General features: G+C 59.2%; 1 protein-coding gene across 8 annotated transcripts in view; it reads left to right on the top strand.

Annotated features, from left to right (window-relative positions):
• The window catches only part of LOC134730354 (palmitoyltransferase ZDHHC11-like), an 85,011-nt gene that overhangs the window by 20,587 nt on the left and 42,795 nt on the right, over window positions 1-21,629 (top strand). For 4 of the 8 annotated variants that reach the window (XM_063604132.1, XM_063604133.1, XM_063604134.1 and 1 more), the window contains 6 exons: window positions 37-169; window positions 642-863; window positions 11,481-11,659; window positions 12,364-12,630; window positions 15,999-16,123; window positions 18,646-18,789. In XM_063604132.1, coding sequence (XP_063460202.1) covers window positions 642-863; window positions 11,481-11,659; window positions 12,364-12,630; window positions 15,999-16,123; window positions 18,646-18,789 — 937 coding nt within the window. In that variant the 5' untranslated portion in view covers window positions 37-169. The remainder of the gene's footprint in view (window positions 1-36; window positions 170-641; window positions 864-11,480; window positions 11,660-12,363; window positions 12,631-15,998; window positions 16,124-18,645; window positions 18,790-21,629) is intronic. The other 4 variants (XM_063604136.1, XM_063604135.1, XM_063604137.1 and 1 more) reach the window with 1 other exon arrangement.

Genomic DNA, 21,629 nt, shown 5'->3' with positions numbered 1-21,629 from the left:
AGTCCAGTGATGCTCTCTTTCTCCTCTTCCTCCCAGTCACCTTTCTCTCCAGTGCCACTACTGCGCTTTCGATGCAGAATAATTCAGTATTTGGCGACTTGAAGTCGGACGAGATGGAGCTGCTCTACTCAGCCTACGGAGATGAGACAGGCGTGCAGTGTGCGCTGAGGCAAGTGTCGGCCCCGGGGAGCCCTTGGCTGCTGTCCAGCTTGAGCTGCGCCCTGGTGTGGGACTCGGAGCCCCACATGTGTGTGGGTGGGGAGAGGGCCATCCCGCAGCCGTCCAGATGGCAGCTCAGGTCTTCCCGTTGCTTTCAGTCATCCACACAGGTCTGCCACAGGCCAGGTCCTCTGCCCAGGGTCCTCCACACCCTGGAGAGCCATTTCCCGTTGCCACTCGGCTCTGGCCAGGGTCAGATTCTGCAGCATGTCTGTTCATTCCCCTGGACAGGGCGCTGCACCGACTCCAGCCCAACCCCTGCTCCCTCTGCAGGGAAAGTGGCCCCAGGCAATGCTGGGCCATTGGCTGTCAGTGCTGGTCCTGACTGCTGCATTCCCAGTCCCCTTGGTCTCTGTGACAGTGGGCGGGGCCGGCCCTCCCAGGATCTGATGGCGCAGGTCCTCCCCTTCTGTGTCCTGCAGATGGACACTCGCTCCGGGAGCCAGTGTTCCGTCACCCCAGAAGCCATACTCAACAATGAAGAGCTGGTCTTGCCGCCCCGCATCTCCAGAGTGAATGGCTGGTCGTTACCCCTGCACTACTTCCGGGTGGTGACTTGGGCTGTCTTCGTCGGCCTTTCCTTGGCCACCTTCAGGATCTTCATTCCCCTCCTGCCTCACTCGTGGAAATACATCGCCTATGTGGTATCCTTTTCATCGTGGCATGGTCTAAGCGGGAGGGGTTCCTGGAGGACCCTGCGATGGACCTGGCTGTGGGGTCTGGGCCATGGCTGCCCGGTGGCACCAGTCACCTGTCCTGGGCCAGACTATGTCCCCCGAGCCTGCAGGTGGGCCCAGTAGCCACTCGTGCTCTGTGCAGCCCCTGCTCAGGGTCAGGACAGGACAGCTGCTGACCCCACATCAGGCCATTCCTGCGTGGCCCATGGTCGGGTGGACAGAGCAGCCACTGACCCTATGTCAGACCGTTCCCACATGGCTCAGGGTCAGGTTGGACAGGGCAGCCGCTGACCCCATGTCAGGCCGTCTGCTCCCATCTCCCAGCAGGTGGGGGACCCGGTTCTGCTCCCATCTCCCAGCGGGCAGGGGGCCCGGGTCTGCTCCCGTCTCCCAAAGAGGGGGAGGCCCGTGTCTGCTCCTGTCTCCCAGTGGGTAGGGGACCTGCATCTGCTCTCACCTCCCATCAGGCGGGGACTCATGTCTGCTCCCATCATCTTCCAGCGGGTGGGAGCCTGTGTCTGCTCCCATCTCCCACGGTGCATGTCCATGGGGCATGTGGGCTCTGCACTACCCCCAGCTGACCATGGCATTCAGTTGAGAAACCCCAGGCCCCCTAGGGTCGCTGAGACATGGATGTGTGGGGACAAAGGGGCCTGGGGACAGTTGGCCTGCGTTCGGTGCCTTGGGGCACTGGAACCATATTTCTGAAAGTAGGATGTGTTATTCCTCACTAGAGCCTTCCTCAGTGGGGAAGTGGTGACACTGTGTCCGGAACTGGTGGGTTCTTGGTCTCACCAACTTCAAGAATGAAGCCGCAGACCCTCGCGGTGAGTGTTACAGTTCTTAAAGGCGGCGTGTCTGGAGTTTGTCCCTTCTGATGTTTGGATGTGTTCAGAATTGCTTCCTTCTGGTGGGTTCGGGGTCTCCCTGGCTCAGGAATGAAACTGCAGACCTTCACAGTGAGTGTTACAGCTCATAAAGGCCGTGCGGACCCAAAGAGTGAGCAGCAGCAAGATGTATTGTAAAGAGCAAAAAACAAAACTTCCACAATGTGGAAGAGGACCCAAGCAGGTTGCTGCTACTGGCTTGGGCAGCCTGCTTTTATTCCCTTATCTGGCCCCACCCACATCCTGCTGATTGGTTCATTTTACAGAGAGCTGATCGGTCTGTTTTACAGAGAGCTGATTGGTCCGTTTTGACAGGGTGCTGATTGGTGTGTTTACAACCCCTGAGCTAGACACAAAAGTTCTCCAAGTCCCCACAGAGCACTGATTGGTGCATTTACAAACCTTGAGTTAGACACAGAGTGCTGATTGGTGTATTTACAATCCCTTAGCTAGACATAAAGATTGTCCAAGTCCCCACCAGATTAGCTAGATACAGAGTGCTGATTGGTGCATTTACAAACCTCGAGCTAGACATAGGGTGCTGATTGGTGTATTTACAATCCCTTAGCTAGACATAAAGGTTCTCCAAGTCCCCACTAGACTCAGGAGCCCAGCTGGCTTCACCTAGTGGCTCCCACACTGGGGGCAGGTGGAGCTGCCCGCCAGTCCCGTGCCACGTGCCTGCACTCCTCAGCCCTTGGGTGGTGGATGGGACCGGGTGCCGCAGAGCAGGGGACGGTGCTCATTGGGGAGGCTCGGGCTGCGCAGGAGCCCATGGCAGCGGGGAGGCTCAGGCATGGTGGGCTGCAGGTCCTGAGCCCTGCCCCGCAGGGAGGCAGCTGAGGCCCAGTGAGAATTGAGCACAGCTACAGCAGACCGGCACTCCTGGGGGACCTGGCGCACCCTCCACAGCTGCTGGCCCAGGTGCTAAGCCCCTCACTGCCCGGGGCCGGCAGTGCCGGCTGGCCGCTCTGAGTGCAGGGCCCGCTGAGCCCATGCCCACCCCGAACTTGTGCTGGGTTCCCACCTGCGCCTCTCCCTTCATACCTCCCCGCAAGCCAAGGGAGCCGGCTCTGGCCTCGGCCAGCCCAGAGAGGGACTCCCACAGTGCAGCGGTGGGCTGAAGGGCCCCTCGAGTGTGGCCAGAGTGGGCGCCGAGGCCGAGGAGGTGCCGAGAGTGAGCAAGGGCTGCCAGGGCTGCCAGCGTGCTGTCACCTCTCAACACCACTGCGTGGTCCTTGGGCTGGGCCATCCCGGGCAAGTCTCTGGTAAATGGTGAGCGTGGTGCGTATCGCTGTGGTGCAGGCAGGGAGGCGTAGGGGCTGGATGCAGAGTGAGCAGGTGCCATGAGGACAGCAGCCTGCCAGCCTGAGTGCCTCAGCCATGGGCAAGGCCATGTCTCTCTTTCCTGAAACTTGTTCCTGTGGCGTCTTTCAGTTTATAGAGGTAGAGAGTACAGTCAAGCGGACCCGCAGGTGCCAGTCACCTGCTTCAACAGTGAAGCTTTTGCTAACCTTGTTTTATATCTCACATGCATGTGTACCCGAGTAACCTTTAAAAATCTCGGACATCGGGAAATTTCACTTGTAAATGCTCCAGTTTGTGTCTAACAAACTTTTATTTTTATAACACCATGCTTTATCTCACTTAAAAATATCTCATTTAAAAATTATATAGCCATTTCTTAACATCCTATATTCGTTCTTATCCATATGGCCATTTCCCCAATTTTCAAAACAAGTCTTTCTACAGATGCGTGGCTCACATCAGGAGCCCACGTGCCACGGGGCTGCTGTGTCCCTGAAGCCCCCCTTCCTCCATCCGTTTTGCTCCCAGGCCTTTGACTGGTCAGAGAAACTGATGCCTTTGCCCACAGGAGGCCCCTCAGTCTAGACTTGGCTGGATTTTTCCCCAAGTGCAACAGTCTCCCTTGTGGGAAGGCTTTTGATAATGAATTCAGTTTCTTTGATAAAAAGCTATTCTGTTTCTCTGTTTTCTTGTTTCTATTTTCATAGGTTGTATTTTTCTTCTTCTTCTTCTTTTTTTTTTTCCCCCGAGATGGGAGTCTCACTCTTGTCACCCAGGCTGGAGTGCAATGGTGTGATCTCGACTCACTGCAACCTCTGCCTCCTGGGTTCAAACAATCCTCCCGTCCCAGCCTCCTGAGTATCTGGGACTACAGGTGTGTGCCACCACGCCCAGCTAATTTTTGTATTTTTCAGTGGAGACAGGATTTCACCATATTGGCCAGTCTGGTCTCGAACTCCTGACCTTGTGATCCACCCACCTCGGTCTCCCAAAGTGCTGGGATTACAGGCCTGAGCCACCGCGCCTAGCTGATAGGTTGTGTTTTTCAGGAAATTGGAGTATTTCATGTAATTTGTCATATTTCTTGGAATACAGGTGTTTACAGTGTTTCCCGCAATCCTTTTCCCATCTGTAGGGTCTGAGTGCTGCGCCCTCCTTCCTCACTATCCTGGTCATTTGTGTCTTCCTCCCTCTTCTTCATCAGTCTTCCTGGGGCTTATCCCTTTTATTGATCTTGAAAAGAGTCAGCTTTTTAATTATTAATTTTCTCTATTGTTTGCCTGTTTTTATTCTATTTAAAAAAAAATTCTGCTTTTATTTCTACTACTTCCTTCAACTGATCTTGGGTTTACTTTGCTCTTTTTTCTATCATCTTAAGACGGAAACTTAGGTCATTGATTTTAGACCTTTCTTACTTTTTAATGTGTGTTTAAAGCTATGTATTTTCTGTGAGCACACGCACAGACCCGGGCATGCACAGACAGATACACACTGCCAGTAAGGCTTTTGGCCTCTCATTCAACCACCCCATCTGGCTTAGTGATTCAAGGGTGTCTCCCCGGGGATTTGGGGCTCAGTCTCTGGGTCTTGGGGTGCCTTGTGCAGCTAAAGTTCCCTTGGGAGGTCAGGCCACACCCTATCTACAAGTCTGAAATGGGCTGGGTCCAGCTGGTCTCACAGAGAGCCTTGCCAGGGGTCCAAGGATGTGCTTTAGTGAGAGACGTGGGTGCTGACTGTGGCATACACTCATCCTGGGCGCTATCTTGCTCCATCCCTCTTGCAACCTGCGTCTTGTTTGTAGTTGGCTGTCTGGGGCTGTGAGTGGCCGTCGGGGCTGTGAGTGGCCATCTGGAGCTGGCATGACTGTCCAGGGCTGGGAGTGGCCATCTGGGCTGTGAGTGGCTGGCCGGGACTGTGAGTGGCCGGCTGGGACTGTGAGTGGCTGTCCAGGGCTGTGAGTTGAGTGGCCATCTGGGCTGTGAGTGGCCGTCTGGGGCTGGGAGTGACTGTCTGGGGCCATGAGTGGCTGTCTGGGGCTGGGAGTGACTGTCTGGGGCCATGAGTGGCTGTCTGGGCTGTGAGTGGCTGTCTGGGCTGCAAGTGGGCATCCAGGGCTGTGAGTGGCTGGCCGGGACTGTGAGTGGCTCTCCAGGGCTGTGAGTTGAGTGGCCCTCTTGGCTGTGAGTGGCCATCATGGCTGTGAGTGGCCAGCCAGGACTGTGAGTGGCTGCCCAGGGCTGTGAGTTGAGTGGCCGTCTGGGGCTAGGAGTGTCTGTCCAGGGCTGTGAGTGGCTGTCTGGGGCTAGGGGTGGCCATCTGGGCTATGAGTGGCCGTCTGGGGCTAGGGGTGGCCATCTGGGCTATGAGTGGCCGTCTGGGGCTAGGAGTGGCCGTCTGGTCTGTGAGAGGCTGTCCAGGGCTGTGAGTAGAAGACTTTGTGTCCCCCTGTCTGCTCCGTGGCCTTCCCAATCCTAAGGGATTTAGGGAAGCAGTGCTCACTTCCCAAGAGGCCTTTTCTGAGAGGCCCTGAGTGTGCCCAGTCACCAGAGTGGGGGTTCCATGGGGTTCTAAGGCCTGGACACACATGTGGGGGTTCAGGCTTCTACCATGGGAGGTGCTGGAATGTGGCAACCCATGTGTCCACCCGGCACACACTGCCAGCCTTGCACCCCTCCACTCATCAGGAGGACAGATCATAGTTCTGAGTAGTGGCCTGTCTCTGCCAGGCCCAAGGTGTGCCCTGTGGCCCTGCTGGCATTCCCCAAGATCCCCTGCCATTGGCCCAGCTTCTGCTGTGGCCCAGCCTCCGAGTTCTCCACCTACATCCCTGAGTCCCCATACCCCCAAAGCCTGGGTCCTAGATGGCCTCCCCCCGCTCCAGGGCCCAGAAATCCACAGACCCACAGAGCTGCATGGCAGCCCCATTGGCCCCGGGTGTCCTGCAGTGAGGGATGAGGATGTCACTAAAGCCCACAGTCACTAACCCTGTGCTGCACGGCCCACCTCCCTGCTCTAGCACATGCCCTCCAGACACGGGTGTCGTCCTGTATTGCACCTTCATGGCAGGTGAGAAGACAGGCTGTGATGGGACGGACCGTGGCCGAGGCAGTCCACGTCAACATTGTCCAACAGCCCCCAGATGTGCTTGACAGGATTTTTTAATCCAGAATCCGGCCAAGGTTCTGGGCATGTTGCGACGCAGTCTCTTGGTGTGTTTAGGTCAGCACAGTGCCCGCCTGCCTTTTCCTGGCAGCTGCTGGTATCTCCTTGACCACAGCATCATGGCATATCCAGACCAGTGTCTTGCTCCACCACCTGGGGGTCTGCGTGGTTGAAGCTGAGCAGTTTCAGAAGAACGCTGCACAGGTGGTGGTGGCCTGTCCCGCTGCACTGTCAGGAGGCCCTGTAGGTGGGGACACAGCAGTTCCTTGGGAGGGTGGGCCGGGTCACTGCCCCTGCCAGTCCGGAGTGGTGCACATGTGGACTCTGAGTCTCAGGCATATCACTTTCTGTTGCAATCCTCATCTGAGTCACAGTTACGCTAGGGGTGTAAAATGCTGTGTTTGCATCTGCGATTCCACCGCAGGGCCCAGTGCATGCTCTGCAGAGGAAGGTGCCCTCCCCTGCTGCTTTGGCCACCATCTGTCTCTCTCCCTCAGCATCACCAGGTGGCCGCGGCGTGTCCTGGGGCTGCCATCACAAAGCACCAAAAACCGGGTGCCTGCAACAGTAGACATATCTGGTCTCACAGTTCTGGGGCCCGGGGTCTGGAATCGGGTGCTGGCTGCACGCTGCTCCCCCTGAAGCTGCTGGAGGGGATGGTTCTGGCCGCTCTCTGTGGCTCGTCTTCTCGTGTTCACACTGTCTTTTCTCTGCGTGTGTCTGCTGCCGTTGGGTTCCCGTTTTTGTAAAGATGCCAGTCATTGGAGTAGGGCCTACCCGAAAAGACCTTGCCCTGACAGGATTATCTGCAAAGACCCTATTTCCAAGCGAGGTCACATCCACAGGTGCTGCGGGTTAGGGCTTGGACCTATGTGGGGGATCGAGTCGACCCTCCACACCTGGCTGTTTCCTTATGTGCTGTTAGAATCCCTTCTCTCCACTCTTCCTTTGGCCCGTGGCTCGGCCACGCGTGCCTCTGAGCTGTCACCTGTTCTCTGATAGGTGAACCCTCTGTGGCTCCCCTGTACCCCCCACTCCACACCTGGATCTCCATTTCTAAAGGAGCCCTTGGTGCCCCAGCCCTTGTCCATGCTGCCCCTCCCGCTGGCCGGCGCTGGGCTCAGGATGGCATCCCCGGCTGCACTCCCCATGCCTGCGCCTCAGCGACCCCCTCGGGCCCCTTGGCCAGCAGCATGTGGCTTTGCATTGTGGCCGCTGGAGGGTGCCTGTGCTATCCGGCACCTGCAGGGACCCGGGCGGCTCTGGGAAGTGACCTCCCAAGCCCAGTGGCTGCAGCCCCTGACCCCAAGGGAGGTCAGGTGCAGGGTAAGGGGTGCTGTGTTGTGGAGAGTGGGGAAGAATTGGAATAAAGACCCCAGGTTAGGCGGACATTTGAGTGCCAGGCTTGGCCAACCGTCCAGTGGCCGCGTGTATGGGCCCTTCCAGAGCATGCCTCAGTGCCCGCGTGCCCGCGTCTGTTCTTCTGCAAAGGGAAATGGACTCCCCCGCCACCACAGCATCTGTAGGGCCTGTTGTGTGGAATGGATTGGAATCTGTAACTCTGTTTAATCTGGAGAAATCTCTTCCCAGCAAAGCCCCTTGCTGTGGCCCAGGGCAGCACGAGCTTGGTAGCTGCCGTGGAAGATTCACCAGCATGGAGTGGCGCGGCGCCTTCAGTGGCACGTGTCAGCTTTGAACCCCGCAGGGATTGATAAGACGACAAGACGTGACCGCGCCGGGCCCCAGGAGTAGGGGCTGTGGGCTCGCTCTCCACCTCCTCTCTTCCTGCCTGCAGAACAGGGCGGGGGAAAGGTTAGCAGTGTTACAAAGGGTGCAGGGTGTGTGTTCTGGCCTGGCGCTGCGGCGCTGTTTATTTACAAAATACAGATTGTTGCTAGGGGAGGTTCCAGCATGGCTACGGTTCTCAAGACAGCTTGAGACCGAAACTTCCAGAGGGCAGGCAGTTTGGGTGATGAAAGGGAGACACTTACTCTACTTCTTTTACTTTTTATTGCTCATTGGAACATAAAACACTACCGGCATAAAATTAAACGTGAAAGTAGAAGCAGAGAAAATTGAGAACACGGTGCTCCGTGTCATCTCTATCCCGGGGCTCCCCGCCAGCTCAGGAAGGGTTACCCGAGTGGTTGATGGGCAGAGTGGCTAGCTGGGTCAGTCTGGGCAAAACACAGCCAAATTAAGGTCACCAGCATCGTTCCTATGGGTGACGGATGTCCCAGGAGGACGACCCAAGCCCACCCGCAGAGCGTGGACCTCGCTGGCCAAAGTGCGGCCGATGGACAGCAGGGCACCCTAGTGTGCGGTGAAAGATTTGCTTCAACCTGGTTCTCATGAAAAAAGCTTTGAGTCCTAGGGAGCTGTCCAGGTGAAGACACTGCCCTGGAATCTTGGTGGGGGAGAGTCCCTTGCCAGCTGAACCCTTGTTTCTGGGTGGACGCCTTCAGGGTGACTGCCTGGCCATGGCGCCTGCAGGTTTGGGGACTGGCTCGGGAATGGGCTCAGGCAGCTCCACGGGGTTTGCCTGGCAGGTTCAGGCTCAGGACAGCCCTGAGCTCCTCCACAGGGAAGTCAATGGGTCCCGGTTAGGGCCACACCATCCCCAGGCTGTCTCCTGGTGGCCCCCTGCAGCAGCACCGTCTCCCTGGCAGCGGGCTTCTGTGTGCGAAGCCCGGAGAATGTGAGGCTGCAGTTGGATGTGGCGACCAAGGGCCTGGGAGGGCATCCTCAGCCTGAGCTTCACCTGCTGCTCGTGCAGAGGCCCTGCCTGGCCCTACCCTCCCTGCCACTGGTTTCCAGTGAGGGAAGTGCTGCTCCAGCTCTGCAGAGGAAGGGGCTGCCCCTGGGCCACAGTGCAGCTTCCTACCTCATCTCATTGTCCTCAGCTGCCACCGATAGCGTCCCAAGGCTCCAGACGAGCTCCCTGTTGCCCCGGTGACCACATAAATAGTGCAGTGTCCCCAGCTCAGCCTGCAGGGAGCGGGTACATGGGGACAACAGCCGGGATGCAGGCTCGGTCATGTCAGTGTCACCAGCTGGACAGTGAGCCCTGTGCCCGGCCCAGCTGACCCACACCCTTTACAGCCCCTGCAGCCTCAGTCCACTCCCAAGTCGGGTGGGGCCCCTGCAGACCTCTCCTCTACCATGGTGGGATTAGAGTGGCCACTGCAAGTGTCTGACCAGTCCTGGCCCCCATGTGAGTCTCCCAGGGCCTGGCTGGCCCCGTTGCTGCACTGCCCAGCTCCCACCACACCCCGGCCTGGGCAGCAGCTCCCCAGTCCCATCCCCTTGGCATCCAGATCGTTCTCGCCTGTCCTCCTTGCAGCCATGTCTGCACACACAGAGTCTCCTCCCCAGCTCACACACACCAGCACCCAGGGCCCGGGGCCACGTGAGTGCCTGGAAGATGCAGGGTGTGCGGTGCATCCTGCTGAGGGATTCGGCACCTGTGTCTGTATTTCAGTCGGAACCAGCTTCACACTCAGGCTTCCCATGCATTGCAGCACGCTTCTTACGGGACCCTCATCAGGGAAGGGCTGCTGCATAAAAACCCTAACCCCATGCCCCAAGGTGGTGCCAGGATGAGGCTGAGGGTGAGCCCAGCAGCAGCGAACCTGTCCCAACGTTGCCTGAGGGGGCTCCGGAGAGGGGCTCTGTCAGGAGGGACAGCAGCCCCCTGGCCTGGTGCAGGACCCGCCCTGCTGGCAGCCTTCTGCTAAAATCCCTACGTGGCTTTTTGCACATGGCCAGCGCCTTCTTCCTCACCCCTGGGGCCAAGGAGGACAGCACTGTGCCCCACAGGTCGGCAGCCTGCGTTTCCATGCCAATCTTAGGCCACACTGTGAGGGCCTCTGGGCTGCCCTGTGGAGATGGCTGTCAACCCTGAACTCATGGCTAGAAGGCGGTCCAGGGGCCAGGCAGGGTGACTGGAGGGCCCCGCACTCCACCCCTTCTATTTGGTTGCCATGGAGAGTCTGTGTTGGTCCCAGGGTGAGAGGAGGAGGGAGCCAGGATCTGAGGGCGGAAGCTGACGTTCCAGTCACGGGGAGTCCAGCTTCTCCTGGCTCCAGGGGACAAGGACCCTCTCCCCAGTGCCCCCACAGCCAGGCTCCGAGCCCAGAGGGCCCAAGACAGAGGCCCAGGGTCCCTGAGTGAGTCTGGGGTCCCTGAGAGAGTCTGGAGTCCCTGAATGAGTCTGGAGTCCCTGAATGAGTCTAGGGTGTGTTTCCCTGAGCAAGTCTCGGGGAGACGGTCCCTCAGTGAGCCATCTGGGGTCTAGAGGGAGCGGGTAGGTTGTGCAGCTCCCTCGCTCCTCCCCCTGCTCCTCCTGTCTGAGGCTGTCTTCTCTCCCAGTGCTCAGGGGTCTCTGGTATGAAAGAACCCAGGCTCCTCCAGGGCCTTTGGGGCTGTATCTGGCTGTGTTTACACCTGCGGCGTCCCTCCTCTGGCCCTGCTCTGTCCCTCAAGCTGTAAAGGGTTTTGGGGTCACTGTGTTTGGCTGGGCTGACTGAGCCTCTGGGGGTGTGGTACATTCTGTGGGGGATTTGCCCTGTGTCCAACAGGGATGAACCAAAAGGGGCATGGGGGCAGCCTTCCCGGTCCCCGACTGGCACAGGGCTGTGTGTGCAGGGCCGATGGGTAGCCTCATCTCCTCTAGGCCTGGGTGAGCAGGGCTGTGTGTGCAGGGCTGAGTGGATGGGGCTGGGTGAGCAGGGCTGTGTGTGCAGGGCTGTGTGTGAAGGGCCAAGTGTATAGGGCCGTGTGTGCAAGACTGGACGAGCAGGGCCATGTGAGCAGGGCCAGGCATGGGTGAGCTGGGCTCAGGTGAGCAGGGCTGGCTGTGCAGGGCTGGGTGTGCAGGGCCAGATGAGCAGGCCCAGGTGAGCAGGGCCAGGTTAGCAGGGCTCGGGTGTGCAGGGCTGGGTGAGCACGCCCAGGTGAGCAGGCCCAGGTGAGCACGCCCAGGTGAGCAGGGCCAGGCGAACAGGGCTCAGGTGTGCAGGGCTGGGTGTGCAGGGCTGCGTGAGCAGGGCCATGTGAGCAGGGCCAGGCCTGGGTGAGCTGGGCTCACGTGTGCAGGGCTGGGTGTGCAGGGCTGGGTGAGCAGTGCTGACCGGCGGCCGCGCCTCCTCTGGGCCCTTGGGCCTCACAGGGATGCCTCATGCCAGGCTGACCAGGCCCTGGGCCAGGTTCTTCCTTGACATGCCAGGTGACCAGGGGGATCTTCTCCTTCCACCTCGTCATCCACCTGATCGCCTCCTGCATCGACCCGGCCGACTCCAATGTCAGACTCATGAAGAACTATTCTCAGCCCATGCCCATCTTCGACAGATCAAAACATGCACACGTGATCCAGAATCAGTTCTGCCACCTGTGCAAGGTCACCGTGTGAGTGCCCGCCCTCGCCAAGGCCCCAAGGTGTCAGGGTCACCTCCAGGGGTCCAAGAGCTCAGGTCACTGCTGGCCCTTCAGGGCCCATGCCATGGCCGCAGCTGATGCTAGTGGAGCTTCCAGGGCCCGGCCCTGTGGCTGCAGGTGGATAGCCCCTCATCACGCTGTGAACCGGGTGCAGTGCTGGGCCACCCCAACTCCTCCGCAGGCAGGGCTGAGACTGGAGGGCTGGGTCTGTCACCTGCAGGTGCCCCACTTCTCCCCTGGAATGAAACGCAGCAGCACTCAGGCATGTTTGGTCCTCAGTGGATTTTGTGCATGAGTTCCCTCCCCTGAGGTCCCGGGGCAAGAGAGCACTGTCTTTCTTGGGGAGTTTCAAGACAAGCCCCTAGGAAAGTGGGAGGTAAGGGTTCCAGTGTTTCCAGGGGCCCTGGAGGCCTCTGTGATGGCCTAGGGGATGGCTACAGGGCTGCTGTCGGCTGCAAGGGAGGCCCTGTAGGGACAGGTGGGATCCAAGCCCCCGGCCTCAACTCCTGGAACCATGGGGTAGGCGCGGCCTCCTCCAGGGCCATGGCCCAGAGTGAGGCTGGTGTAGGACGGCTGGTGGGGGGGGTCTATGCTCAGGGCAACCACAGACACAGCTCCTCCTGCTCTGTGGCTACCTCTGCCCACAGCTGCCCTGCTTCTCCTCCTCCCCACAGGCCTCAACACCCTCCCCCAGCCTCCCATTCCCTGCTGGATGCCCTCTCCCCAGGCCGCACAGGGCTGGTTCCTCCGAGGCACCTGGCTTCCAGTGATGGACCTCTGGCCCTGCCCCAGCCTGCCCACTTGGGGCCTGACAGGTGTTCCCCGATTGATCCCTCCAGGAACAAGAAAACCAAACACTGCATTTCCTGCAATAAGTGTGTGTCCGGCTTCGACCACCACTGCAAATGGATCAACAACTGCGTGGGAAGCTGGAATTACTGGTGAGGGGCACAGAGGGGACAGCCGGCATGGGCCAGGCTTGGGGGAATTCGGAAGGGAGGGGTCTGTGGGCAGGGGTCCTCGTATTGAAAAGGTGGAGGGTCCTCTTGGGGCTGCATCCCTGTCCTGATGAGGTGGCGCTTGGTGCCTGCGTGCCCCGGCCTCCTGTCTGGCTCTGGGGCTGTGGTGCAGCCATCCCTGGACAAGCTCATCGGCACAGAGTAAGTCCCTGGAGGCCCCCCGTGGGCACTTGTGGGGCCACACTGGCTGAGGCCTCCTGACCACGCTGTCCTGGGCTAGGCTGCCTTCTCTCCACCCAGGCTGAGGCTCATCTAGCACAAGGGTGGGGCCACGGAAGGGCAGTGGGCACCCAGTGCAGATGGATGAGAGGTGTTTCCTCTGAGCATGATGGAGACTCACAGATGAGAGGTGTTTCCCCTGAGCACGGTGGAGGCTCATAGACGAGAGGTGTTTTCCCTGAGCACAGTGGAGGATCCAGGGACTCTCAAGGCCCCGTGTGCTGAGCCCTGGCTGTCTGCAGCACTGTGTTGTGAAGATCACCAGGGAAAAGAACCACGCGTGTTCCCCAGCTACTCCGTGCTGACCTGAAAGAGGCCTTGGTGTGCATGGGAGTGGGGACCAACATTGCCTGGTGTCACAGGACGCACCGGGGGGTCCCTGCCCTGCCTCCCTGCCATCCCGTCTGGAGCACAGCATGTGTCCAGAGAGGCTGAGCAGCCCAGCAGGGACAGAGAGGTTGCGTGGCCCCACAGCGAGTCCAGAGGCTGCGTGAGATGGTAGGGGCCGGGGAGACCCACCCGCCTCCTCCCCTGGAGAAGAGCAGCTCCACGATGGCCAAGGTGGGGCCAGCTCCTCTGGCTCACGCTAGCCCCAGGTGCCACTTCCTTCTGGACTCATTCTGCTCTGGTGCCTCGAGCTGGCTCAATCTGGCGGGTCCTGGTGGGGAAGGTGAGGGGGTGAGGGCCCACAGGCAGGTGGCAAGGAGAGAGTCTGCCTTCCTCAGGAGGGGCGCTGGAGAGGGACCACGTGGGCGTGAAGTATACACACCACCTGTGTGTGGGAAAGGGGCGTCAGGAGAGCAGGGCTGGGGTCATGGGCGCCCTCGGCTCCAGGCCACAGCCAACACCGGCATCTGTGCCAACCTCGCTTCTGTCCCTTCATCCGCCAGAGGCGGAGAGAGCAACGGCATTGAGAGCAAGATGAGGAAAGTTGAGGAGCTGATGGCAGAGCCCCCGCAAGGGACGCCGAGCTGATGGCGGAGACCCCGCGGGGAGGCCCAGCTGACAGCAGAGCCCCTGTGAAGGAGGCTGCATACTTCGTAGTGATAAGAGAGGAAGGGGGACGGAAAGAAGGCAGGCGGCCCTGGTGTCCTGGGAAGACTGCGAGCGCTGGCCTCGGACTCTGCAGGTTAAACATGGGCAGCAGGGGCAGGAGGCTGTGCTAACCAAGAGGAGAGCGGCCCTGGGTGCTGCGGGGAGAGCAGGCCCCGCGTGAATGGCTCTGCCCCATCCTGTGGGCTTTGGTCTCTGTGGTCTCTGGTCTCTGTGGTCTTAGAGACCCGCCTTCTTTCCTGGATGAAGAGGGGAGTCCTGTCCAGAGAGTAGGATGAGGATGAGGGGTCTTTACTCCCCACAAGTGGGCTCAAGCCCAGGAGGACTGGGGGCAGGGTAGGGCATGTCCACTGCCTGGAGGGGCTGCTGCTTGGGAAACCTAAGCTGTGAGAGGGAAGGCAGTATGAGGGAGCAGCAGTCAGGGAGCCGCTCACGCCCGGAGCCACCCCTCACCCCTGGATTATCCAGAAGACTCTTGGAGGGAGGAGGAGTGCGGGGAAGGCAGCTGTGCCCTAACTGCGTCTTCCGACGACTGCGGCATTCATGCTCTGGCCTCCAGTTGAAAATAGAAAAAGGGATTTAAACAAGCTTAGGTGAACATAATACAATGGAAAGGATTAAAGGAGGTTAAAGGATACTTTTTAAAAAATATCATCGTGGCAGAAAGACCAAGGGAAGATGGTTTAGTCAAAGTATGTTCCAGGAACTGCTGCCCAGAATTGGTTTTTGTGGATGGATTATTCTCTGCATCTTTTGAGCAAAGACGAGAGACTGGGAGTGGATTTGGTCTCACGTCTACAGCATGGACATCGCTTTTGGCTCAGATTTGCACGAGACCCTTGGAGAAGGGGGGACTGCAGCCGAGGAGTGGCCGGGCTCCTCCAGGGCCTCCTCAGCCCGAGTTCCCTTTGGGTGCAGAGATCCAGGTCCCTGAGCCTGCAGGCCCTCCTGGGTGCCACGGCACTCTCATGGCTCTCCCCTTCCCTGGCTTCAGTGCCTTTGCCTAGCGTGGTGCCACGGAGACCCCAGCACAGACCATGCTCAGGGCCCCCTGAGGGGACCCAGCCCGCGTGCTCCTTGGCTGGTAGGGAGGCCTGTCTGCATCAGGTGGAGTCGGGAGGTGCGGGCAGAGGCCCCAGAGCTGTGACACTGGAGACGCCGTGTGACCCTCATGCTCCGCTGGTAGGCTTGGGCGAGTCACACCGCATCTCTGACCTCACTTTCCCCACTCGTGAAAAGGGCTGGTTCCCCCTCCTCACAACCTCCTTGTTCCTTGTGGGGATTAAAGGCAATGACGTTTGCAAGAAGCGCTGCCTGAATTGTCGGGCAGTGTGCTGGTGGGAATGTCCCACGTCACCCCTCTCCAGCGAGAGGCCTGGAGACCTGGGGGGGCGTCACAGGACGGCACAGAGACAGGAGCCTGAGCTTACAGGCGCGGTTGAGAGTGGGGTTTGAGGCCAGTGTTGGGCGGTGGCCAGGCGCCCTCAAGTGGACGCCCACACTGACCTGTCACCTCCACCCTGCGGGCTCCAGATGCCCTGCGCGTCCCCATCCCTGCCTCTGCACCCCCCACCTGCCCTGCATGCCCACACCCCTGCCCCAGATGCCCTGCGTGTCCCTGCCCCTGCCTCCCCGCCCCCACACCTGTCCCACACCTGCCCTTGCGTGCCCCCTGCCGCTGTGCCACCCATGCCCACCCCTGCCCACCCCGTGCACACCCCCTGTCCCCGTGCCCCCCACACCTGCCCTACATGCCCCCGCCCCTGCCCTGGATGCCCTGCGTGTCCCTGCCCCTTCCTCCCTGCCCCTTCCTCCCTGCCCCCACACCTGTCCCACATGCCCCGCATCCCCCTGCACGTGCCATGCCTGCCTTTGTGTGTCCCCTGCCCCTGTGTCCCCCACGCCCACCCCTGCCAACCCTGTGCACACCCCCTGCCCCTGTGCCCCCCACACCTGCCCCTGCACCCCCACTGCTCCCACGTCCCCACCCCCATGCCTGCCTGTGTGTCTCCCGGCAGGTTCTTCTTCAGCACTGTGGCCTCGGCCACAGCTGGCATGCTCTGCCTGATTGCCATCCTGCTGTACGTCCTCGTCCAGTACCTCGTGAACCCCAGGGTGCTCCGCACGGACCCCAAGTATGAAGGTACGTGGCCGCCGCTCTCAAGGGGCCTCATCCTCGCCTCCAGCCGTCTTTCCAGGTGGTAGTATCGGGTCTGGGGTGGTCGGCCCCTCTTGTCCCAGGGAGAGGCCGGGGCAGGCAGCCCCAGGCAGGCTCTGACCTGGCCCGACGGCAGCAGCCCCAGTGTCCACACAACCCAGCAGCCCCCAGCGCACAGGAGGCAGGCTCAGGGAGAGCACTGGCCACGCTGCTCTGTGGATGCTGCCAGGTCGTGTCAGGCGAGAGACAGTGGGGTCCACCTCTGCCCCTGCCCTCCGCAGTCAGCCCTGTAGCACCTGTCACACCATCCTGTGGGGCCATGTAGCTGTGGGAGGGTGGGGGTGCCCATCCTGCAGGAGCAGCCCATGGGGAGGGAGAGTGGAGGCAGCGCTGAGGGTGCTGGGCTGCAGGCTGCGGTGCGCTGAGGCCCTTGGCCAAGTGGGCCCGGAGCCTGGGCCTCGGGAACCGATGCTCACACTGAGCCACTGGAGAGACGTGGCGGTGAGGACTGTGGGCTCCAGAGGCGAGTCCACGCCTAACCCAGATCCCATGATGCCAGCATCCTCGGGAAATGGGCCTGCGGCTGTGACTTAATATCTGATGTGGGAGGGTCATGCTGGGATGTCCCAGGGAGCCCAAATCTAGCCACGAGTGTGCTCGTAAGAGAAAGGAGAGACGCAGAGGGGAGGCAGCCTCGTGACGATGGAGGCAGGGGTGGAGTCACACAGCCATAGCCCAGGGTCGCCTGGAGCCACAGGAGCTCGCAGAGGTGGGAGGACCTCCCTGGACCCTGCGGAGGCAGCGTGCCCACCTGTCCTGCAGCTGGACGTCAGAGCCCTGCCTCGGACCGCAAGAGTCTGCTGTGGAATGCGGACGCAGCACGCCCGCCTGTCCTGCAGCTGGATGTCAGAGCCCTGCCTGCCTCAGACTGCAAGAGTCTACTGTAGAAGCTGCCCCCACCCGCCACCCGCCACCCGCCACCACTTGATGTATTTATCACAGCAGTGCTGGGACCCTGACCAGGAGGACCTGGGCCAGAGAAGCCCCTCGGGGTGCAGGTCAAGACTGCCAGTCTTGGCTCCAGGCATGTCTGCACCCACACTGCACACGGCCTGGGTGGCGAGAGAGGGAGGACTTGCCTGCCCCTTGTTCCAGAACATTCCAGAGCCAACATGGTGTGACATTTTTTTCAAGGATGAGCTTTGCCAGCTCCACGTGGAAGGCCCTAAAGCTCCTCCTTCCACTTCGAAGCATGACTGATGCCTCCAGGGCCTCACAGCCACTTCTGAAGCTCTTTCTGAAAGCCAGCTCCACCCTGGCGAGGCCCTGACCTCAGCGGACCCAAGCCCAGGACGATGCCTGTTGCGTTCTTCTTCCCCCTGTAGCAACTCACCTTCCCCAGCAGCCTCCATGTTGTCTGGGCTCTCCCTGTGGGGGATGCCAGGGGAGAGTGAGAGAGCAGAGGTGGCCAAGATGGCATGTGCTGCCTTCTCTCCTGGAGCATGCTGCTTCCACACAGCAGTGCCAGTGTCTTTGTGTGAGTTCATTGATTGTGGCCTGAGCGAATTCCTGGGTTTGCTGTTCCAGATGATTCTGCAGGGCTTCAAAACCAGCAGGGCCCTGAGCAAAGCAGCTCCTTGTTCTCATGGGCTGAACTCATCGTGATGTCACTGGCTAATGGGGGCAGCATGGGGTCCAGCCCGGCACAGGCACTTTAAGCTACGGTCCTGTCAGGCCATCTAGGATGGCCCCCAAGGCCGCCAGTTCCAGAGAGGGTCCGTCACCCAAAGACATCCACACTGAATCCAACCCTCTGCCATTCTGCCTTGCCCGACCCTCTGCCGTTCTGCCTTGCCCGGCCCTCTGCCGTTCTGCATTATGCCTGATTTTTGGAAGTGTTGTGGTTTTGAGTGTTGGCAGCCCAGTGTCACAGAGGACCATATCTTAGAAATGACCCCAGGTGACAGCTGTGGCTTTCCTGTTCTATTTGAAGGCGGCTGTTTTAGGGTGCAGAGGGTCCAGGGACACAGCGTGGGCCATGAGGAAGGGATGGGTGCTGGGACTCGGCAGAGCCAGCAGGCGCTGTGACCCCGGCACTTAGTGAGGAAGGGGTGGGTGCTGGGGCCTGGCACTTAGGAAGGGGTGAGTGCTATGACCTCAACACTTAGTGAGGAAGGGGTGGGCCCTGTGACCCCAGAACTTAGGAAGGGGTGGGTGCTGGGGCCCTGGCACTTAGGAAGGGGTGGGTGCTGGGGCCCTGGCACTTAGTGACCCTGTTGGAGCGTCACCTCCCAGATCCATAAAGCAGGGATCATGAAAACCAACCTTAGTCAGCAGGGCCCATGGGGCACTCAGGTAAGGGAGGTGTCCACCTGGGCAGGAAGGCATCCCTCGCACTGGCTGTTCCCACGCGGCCCCATCCCCAGCAAGCTCTGGTCTGTGATGTCCGCCTGATGTGGCACCCGTCAATAGGTGCTGGACACAGTGTCTCTCCCTTGTCTCCCCAGATGTCAAGAATACAAACATGTGGCTGCTGTTCCTGGTGCAGGTGCAGACCCTGATAGTCGTGATCATCGGGATGCTCGTGTTCCTGCTGGACCTTCTTGGCTTGGTGCAGCTGGGCCAGCTGCTCATCTTCCACATCTACCTGAGTATGTCCCCCACCCTAAGCCCCCAATCCCCCCAAGCCTGGTTGGTCAGAGCTGCTCATCTTACACCTCTACTTGAGTATGTCCCTAACCCTGAGCCCCCCACACCTGGGGCCAGAGTCTTTGTCCCCCGTGTGCGCATGTGTTCAGGGTCAGCGTCTCCCAGAAGTGAGATCATGGACAAAAAAGGCAAATCACAGGAAGAAATTAAATCCATGAGGGCCCAGCAGGCCCAGCAGGCCCAGCAAGAAGCTGAACTCATGCCGAGACCTGCAGGAGCACTGCCAGGTGCTTGAAGTAACAAGTTTAAAATGTTCAGAGACAGTGGAATGGGATCTACTAGGCAAGAACAGGATATTATGAAATAAGAACAATGGAATGGAATCTATTAGGCAAGAACAGGACATTATGAAATAAGGACAGGTGGACTTCCAAAAGCACAAGTAGAAATTCTAACAATGAAAAATATTACAGGCAGGTCACCCACTAACCAAACAACTGAAGCCAGAGCTGGTGGTCTTGCTGAGTCTCACAGTGGGCACAGCGGTAGGCGGTCAGTCATGTTGCTGAATGACGGAGGGTAAACTCCCCAGCCCCAAGGAAACCTGTGTTGGAAGTAACGACAACCTCCCTGCTCCTGGCACCAGCCGTTTTGGTCATGGTGGGCCAGCTGCAAAGCGTCTTCCATTCTCTGGGCAGTGGTGGCCCCGAGGCTGTGGCCTCAGGGGGTTTCTGTGGATGCGGGCAGCAGAGTGTGTCCAGGCCAGCGCCCAAGAATGCCCTGCTCCTGACAGCTTGGCCAACCCCTGGTCAGGGCAGAGGGGATCGGGTGGGTCAGGCTCTGGGCTCACCTCCACCTCCAGAGCATCCCCTGCCTGCAGTTGTGGCCAGAACACCCAGCTCAGAATGAACACACCCCACCAAGAGCCTCCTTGTTCATAACCACAGGTTACGCTACAAACCACTGTCCCCACACAACCCTGGGGATGTTTTAAAACACACACCTCTAACTCACATCTTACAGTCACTGTTGTCTTGCCTGAGGGTTGAATTTTTTTCAATGAAAGTGCAATGAAAATCACTGGATTAAATCCTACGGACACAGTGCTGAATGTGCTGTTTTCAGAGTTTTAATTTTGGATGTCAAGGCCAGTGCCTGTATAGAGTAGGTGCTTAGGATATGTTTACTGAATGAAATGGAACTAAAGCCTCAGATGTAACTTCATGGAGACGCGTGTCTGCCTTGTAGAATGTTACAGGCTGCCTGTTTCTGAAGCTGAAACCCTTAAGAGTGAGAAGTCATTTGGGTCTCCTTCAAAACTCTCCACCCCTCTTAGAATCAGGAATATTTTTAAAAGTACTTTCTAGAATTATCTAGCAATCTCTCTTACATTTAAATATTTTTGGGTTTACCACCTATGAAGGCTTTTCTGGAGTTTCACTCCACCCAGAATTCATCATCTGTCCTTATCAGGAAATCTCTCACCCTCAGATGCTTAGAGTCAGGGTGAGTCCCCCCACAACAGGAGAATCGGCCGAGGTTGGGCCGAGGCCACATGGTCTTATCCACATGTGCCACAGATTAAGGGATGCTCAAACTGCCCAGTAATACAAAGTCTGCACTTGTCATTTTTTTCCAACTTTGTGTATAAAATGTTTCCCTGGGTTAAAATAGTCAATGCCCACTGTGTGCTGAGCACGTGGGGGGCTGCAGGCTCCTTTGGGTGAGGCATGGTCACCTGCACGCTGCGGGGAGAGGATGAAGAATGAGACACAAACAAGTGTGGCTGGCCCTTGTGCTGCGGAGAAGCTGGCCCTTGCCTCAGGCGGCAGAGCAGGGAAGTGCAGTGGGCCTGAAGCCATGCGGGGCTGGGAGGGACGACCTGGTCTGTCCTCTGAGCCAGGCACTGCACTTGGAACGGGCTTCTTGAACGCAAAGCCCAGACCAAGTGTGGCAGAAACATGAAGGGGCAGGCAGGCGGCTGCTGTGGGCAGGAGGCAGGATGCCTGGAAGCAGGACGCCCAGGCCCGTCCCCACCCCCGTGACCCAGAGCCTCCCTGGGCAGTGACTCCGGGATGGCCAGGAGCTGCTTCTCTACCTCACAGGACTGGAGAGGCTGTGGTGAGACGCATCCTGTGAGGGCTGGGCTGGCCGCAGGCAGCTCCCCAGGGCGCCCACCGCCATCTGCTCCTCACTGCAAATAGGCCTCTGTGGGCGGCCGTGCCAGTCTCCAGAAATAGTCACAAGACATCGGCTCTCACGGTGTTGGTGTTTAGGGAAAGGAGCATGGAGAGTTTGGCCCCTCCATGGAAGCTCGTGGCTGAGATAGGTGCAGAGCCCATTTTATTAACGTTTGTTAAGACGGCTCTTTTAGATAAACGGGTATATCAGGTTTTGCTCTGCTTCCCTGGGCTGCTTTGCTGCCCGCAGGACAGGCCGGGTGGATGGGGCTCTGGCCGGCCTGCTGAGCTGTCCTGTGGGCACTGTGCAGTGCCACAGGGATGGTGACCTGTCTCAGCCCCATCAGAGCACTCGTGTTCACCTCCTGGGCCTGGGGCTCTGAGCACCCTCAGGAGTGTGTGGTCCCAGGACGTGCTAGCCAGCTCCTCGGGGTGGTTGCTCCACTGCGTGGTCCTCCGACTGTGGGGTCTCTGTGCATCCCCCAAGGTGCGCCCCACCCAGTGTCCAGATGTGGGGAACCCCACAGGCCACCTGGACCCTCAGACAGAGCGGCCCCTCCTGAGCTGGCCTCTTACCCCTGCCAGCAATCCCAGGGGATCTGGAGCAGCCTCTCAGGCTGCATGATATGGGGGACCCAGGTCTGTGAGAGACAGCTCATCTC

The sequence above is a fragment of the Pan paniscus genome, chromosome 4 (assembly GCF_029289425.2).
Source record: "Pan paniscus chromosome 4, NHGRI_mPanPan1-v2.0_pri, whole genome shotgun sequence".
Taxonomy (NCBI): Eukaryota; Metazoa; Chordata; class Mammalia; order Primates; family Hominidae; genus Pan; species Pan paniscus.
The sequence above is the reverse complement of the archived record's forward strand: the minus strand, read 5'-3'. Positions and strand labels throughout refer to the sequence as shown.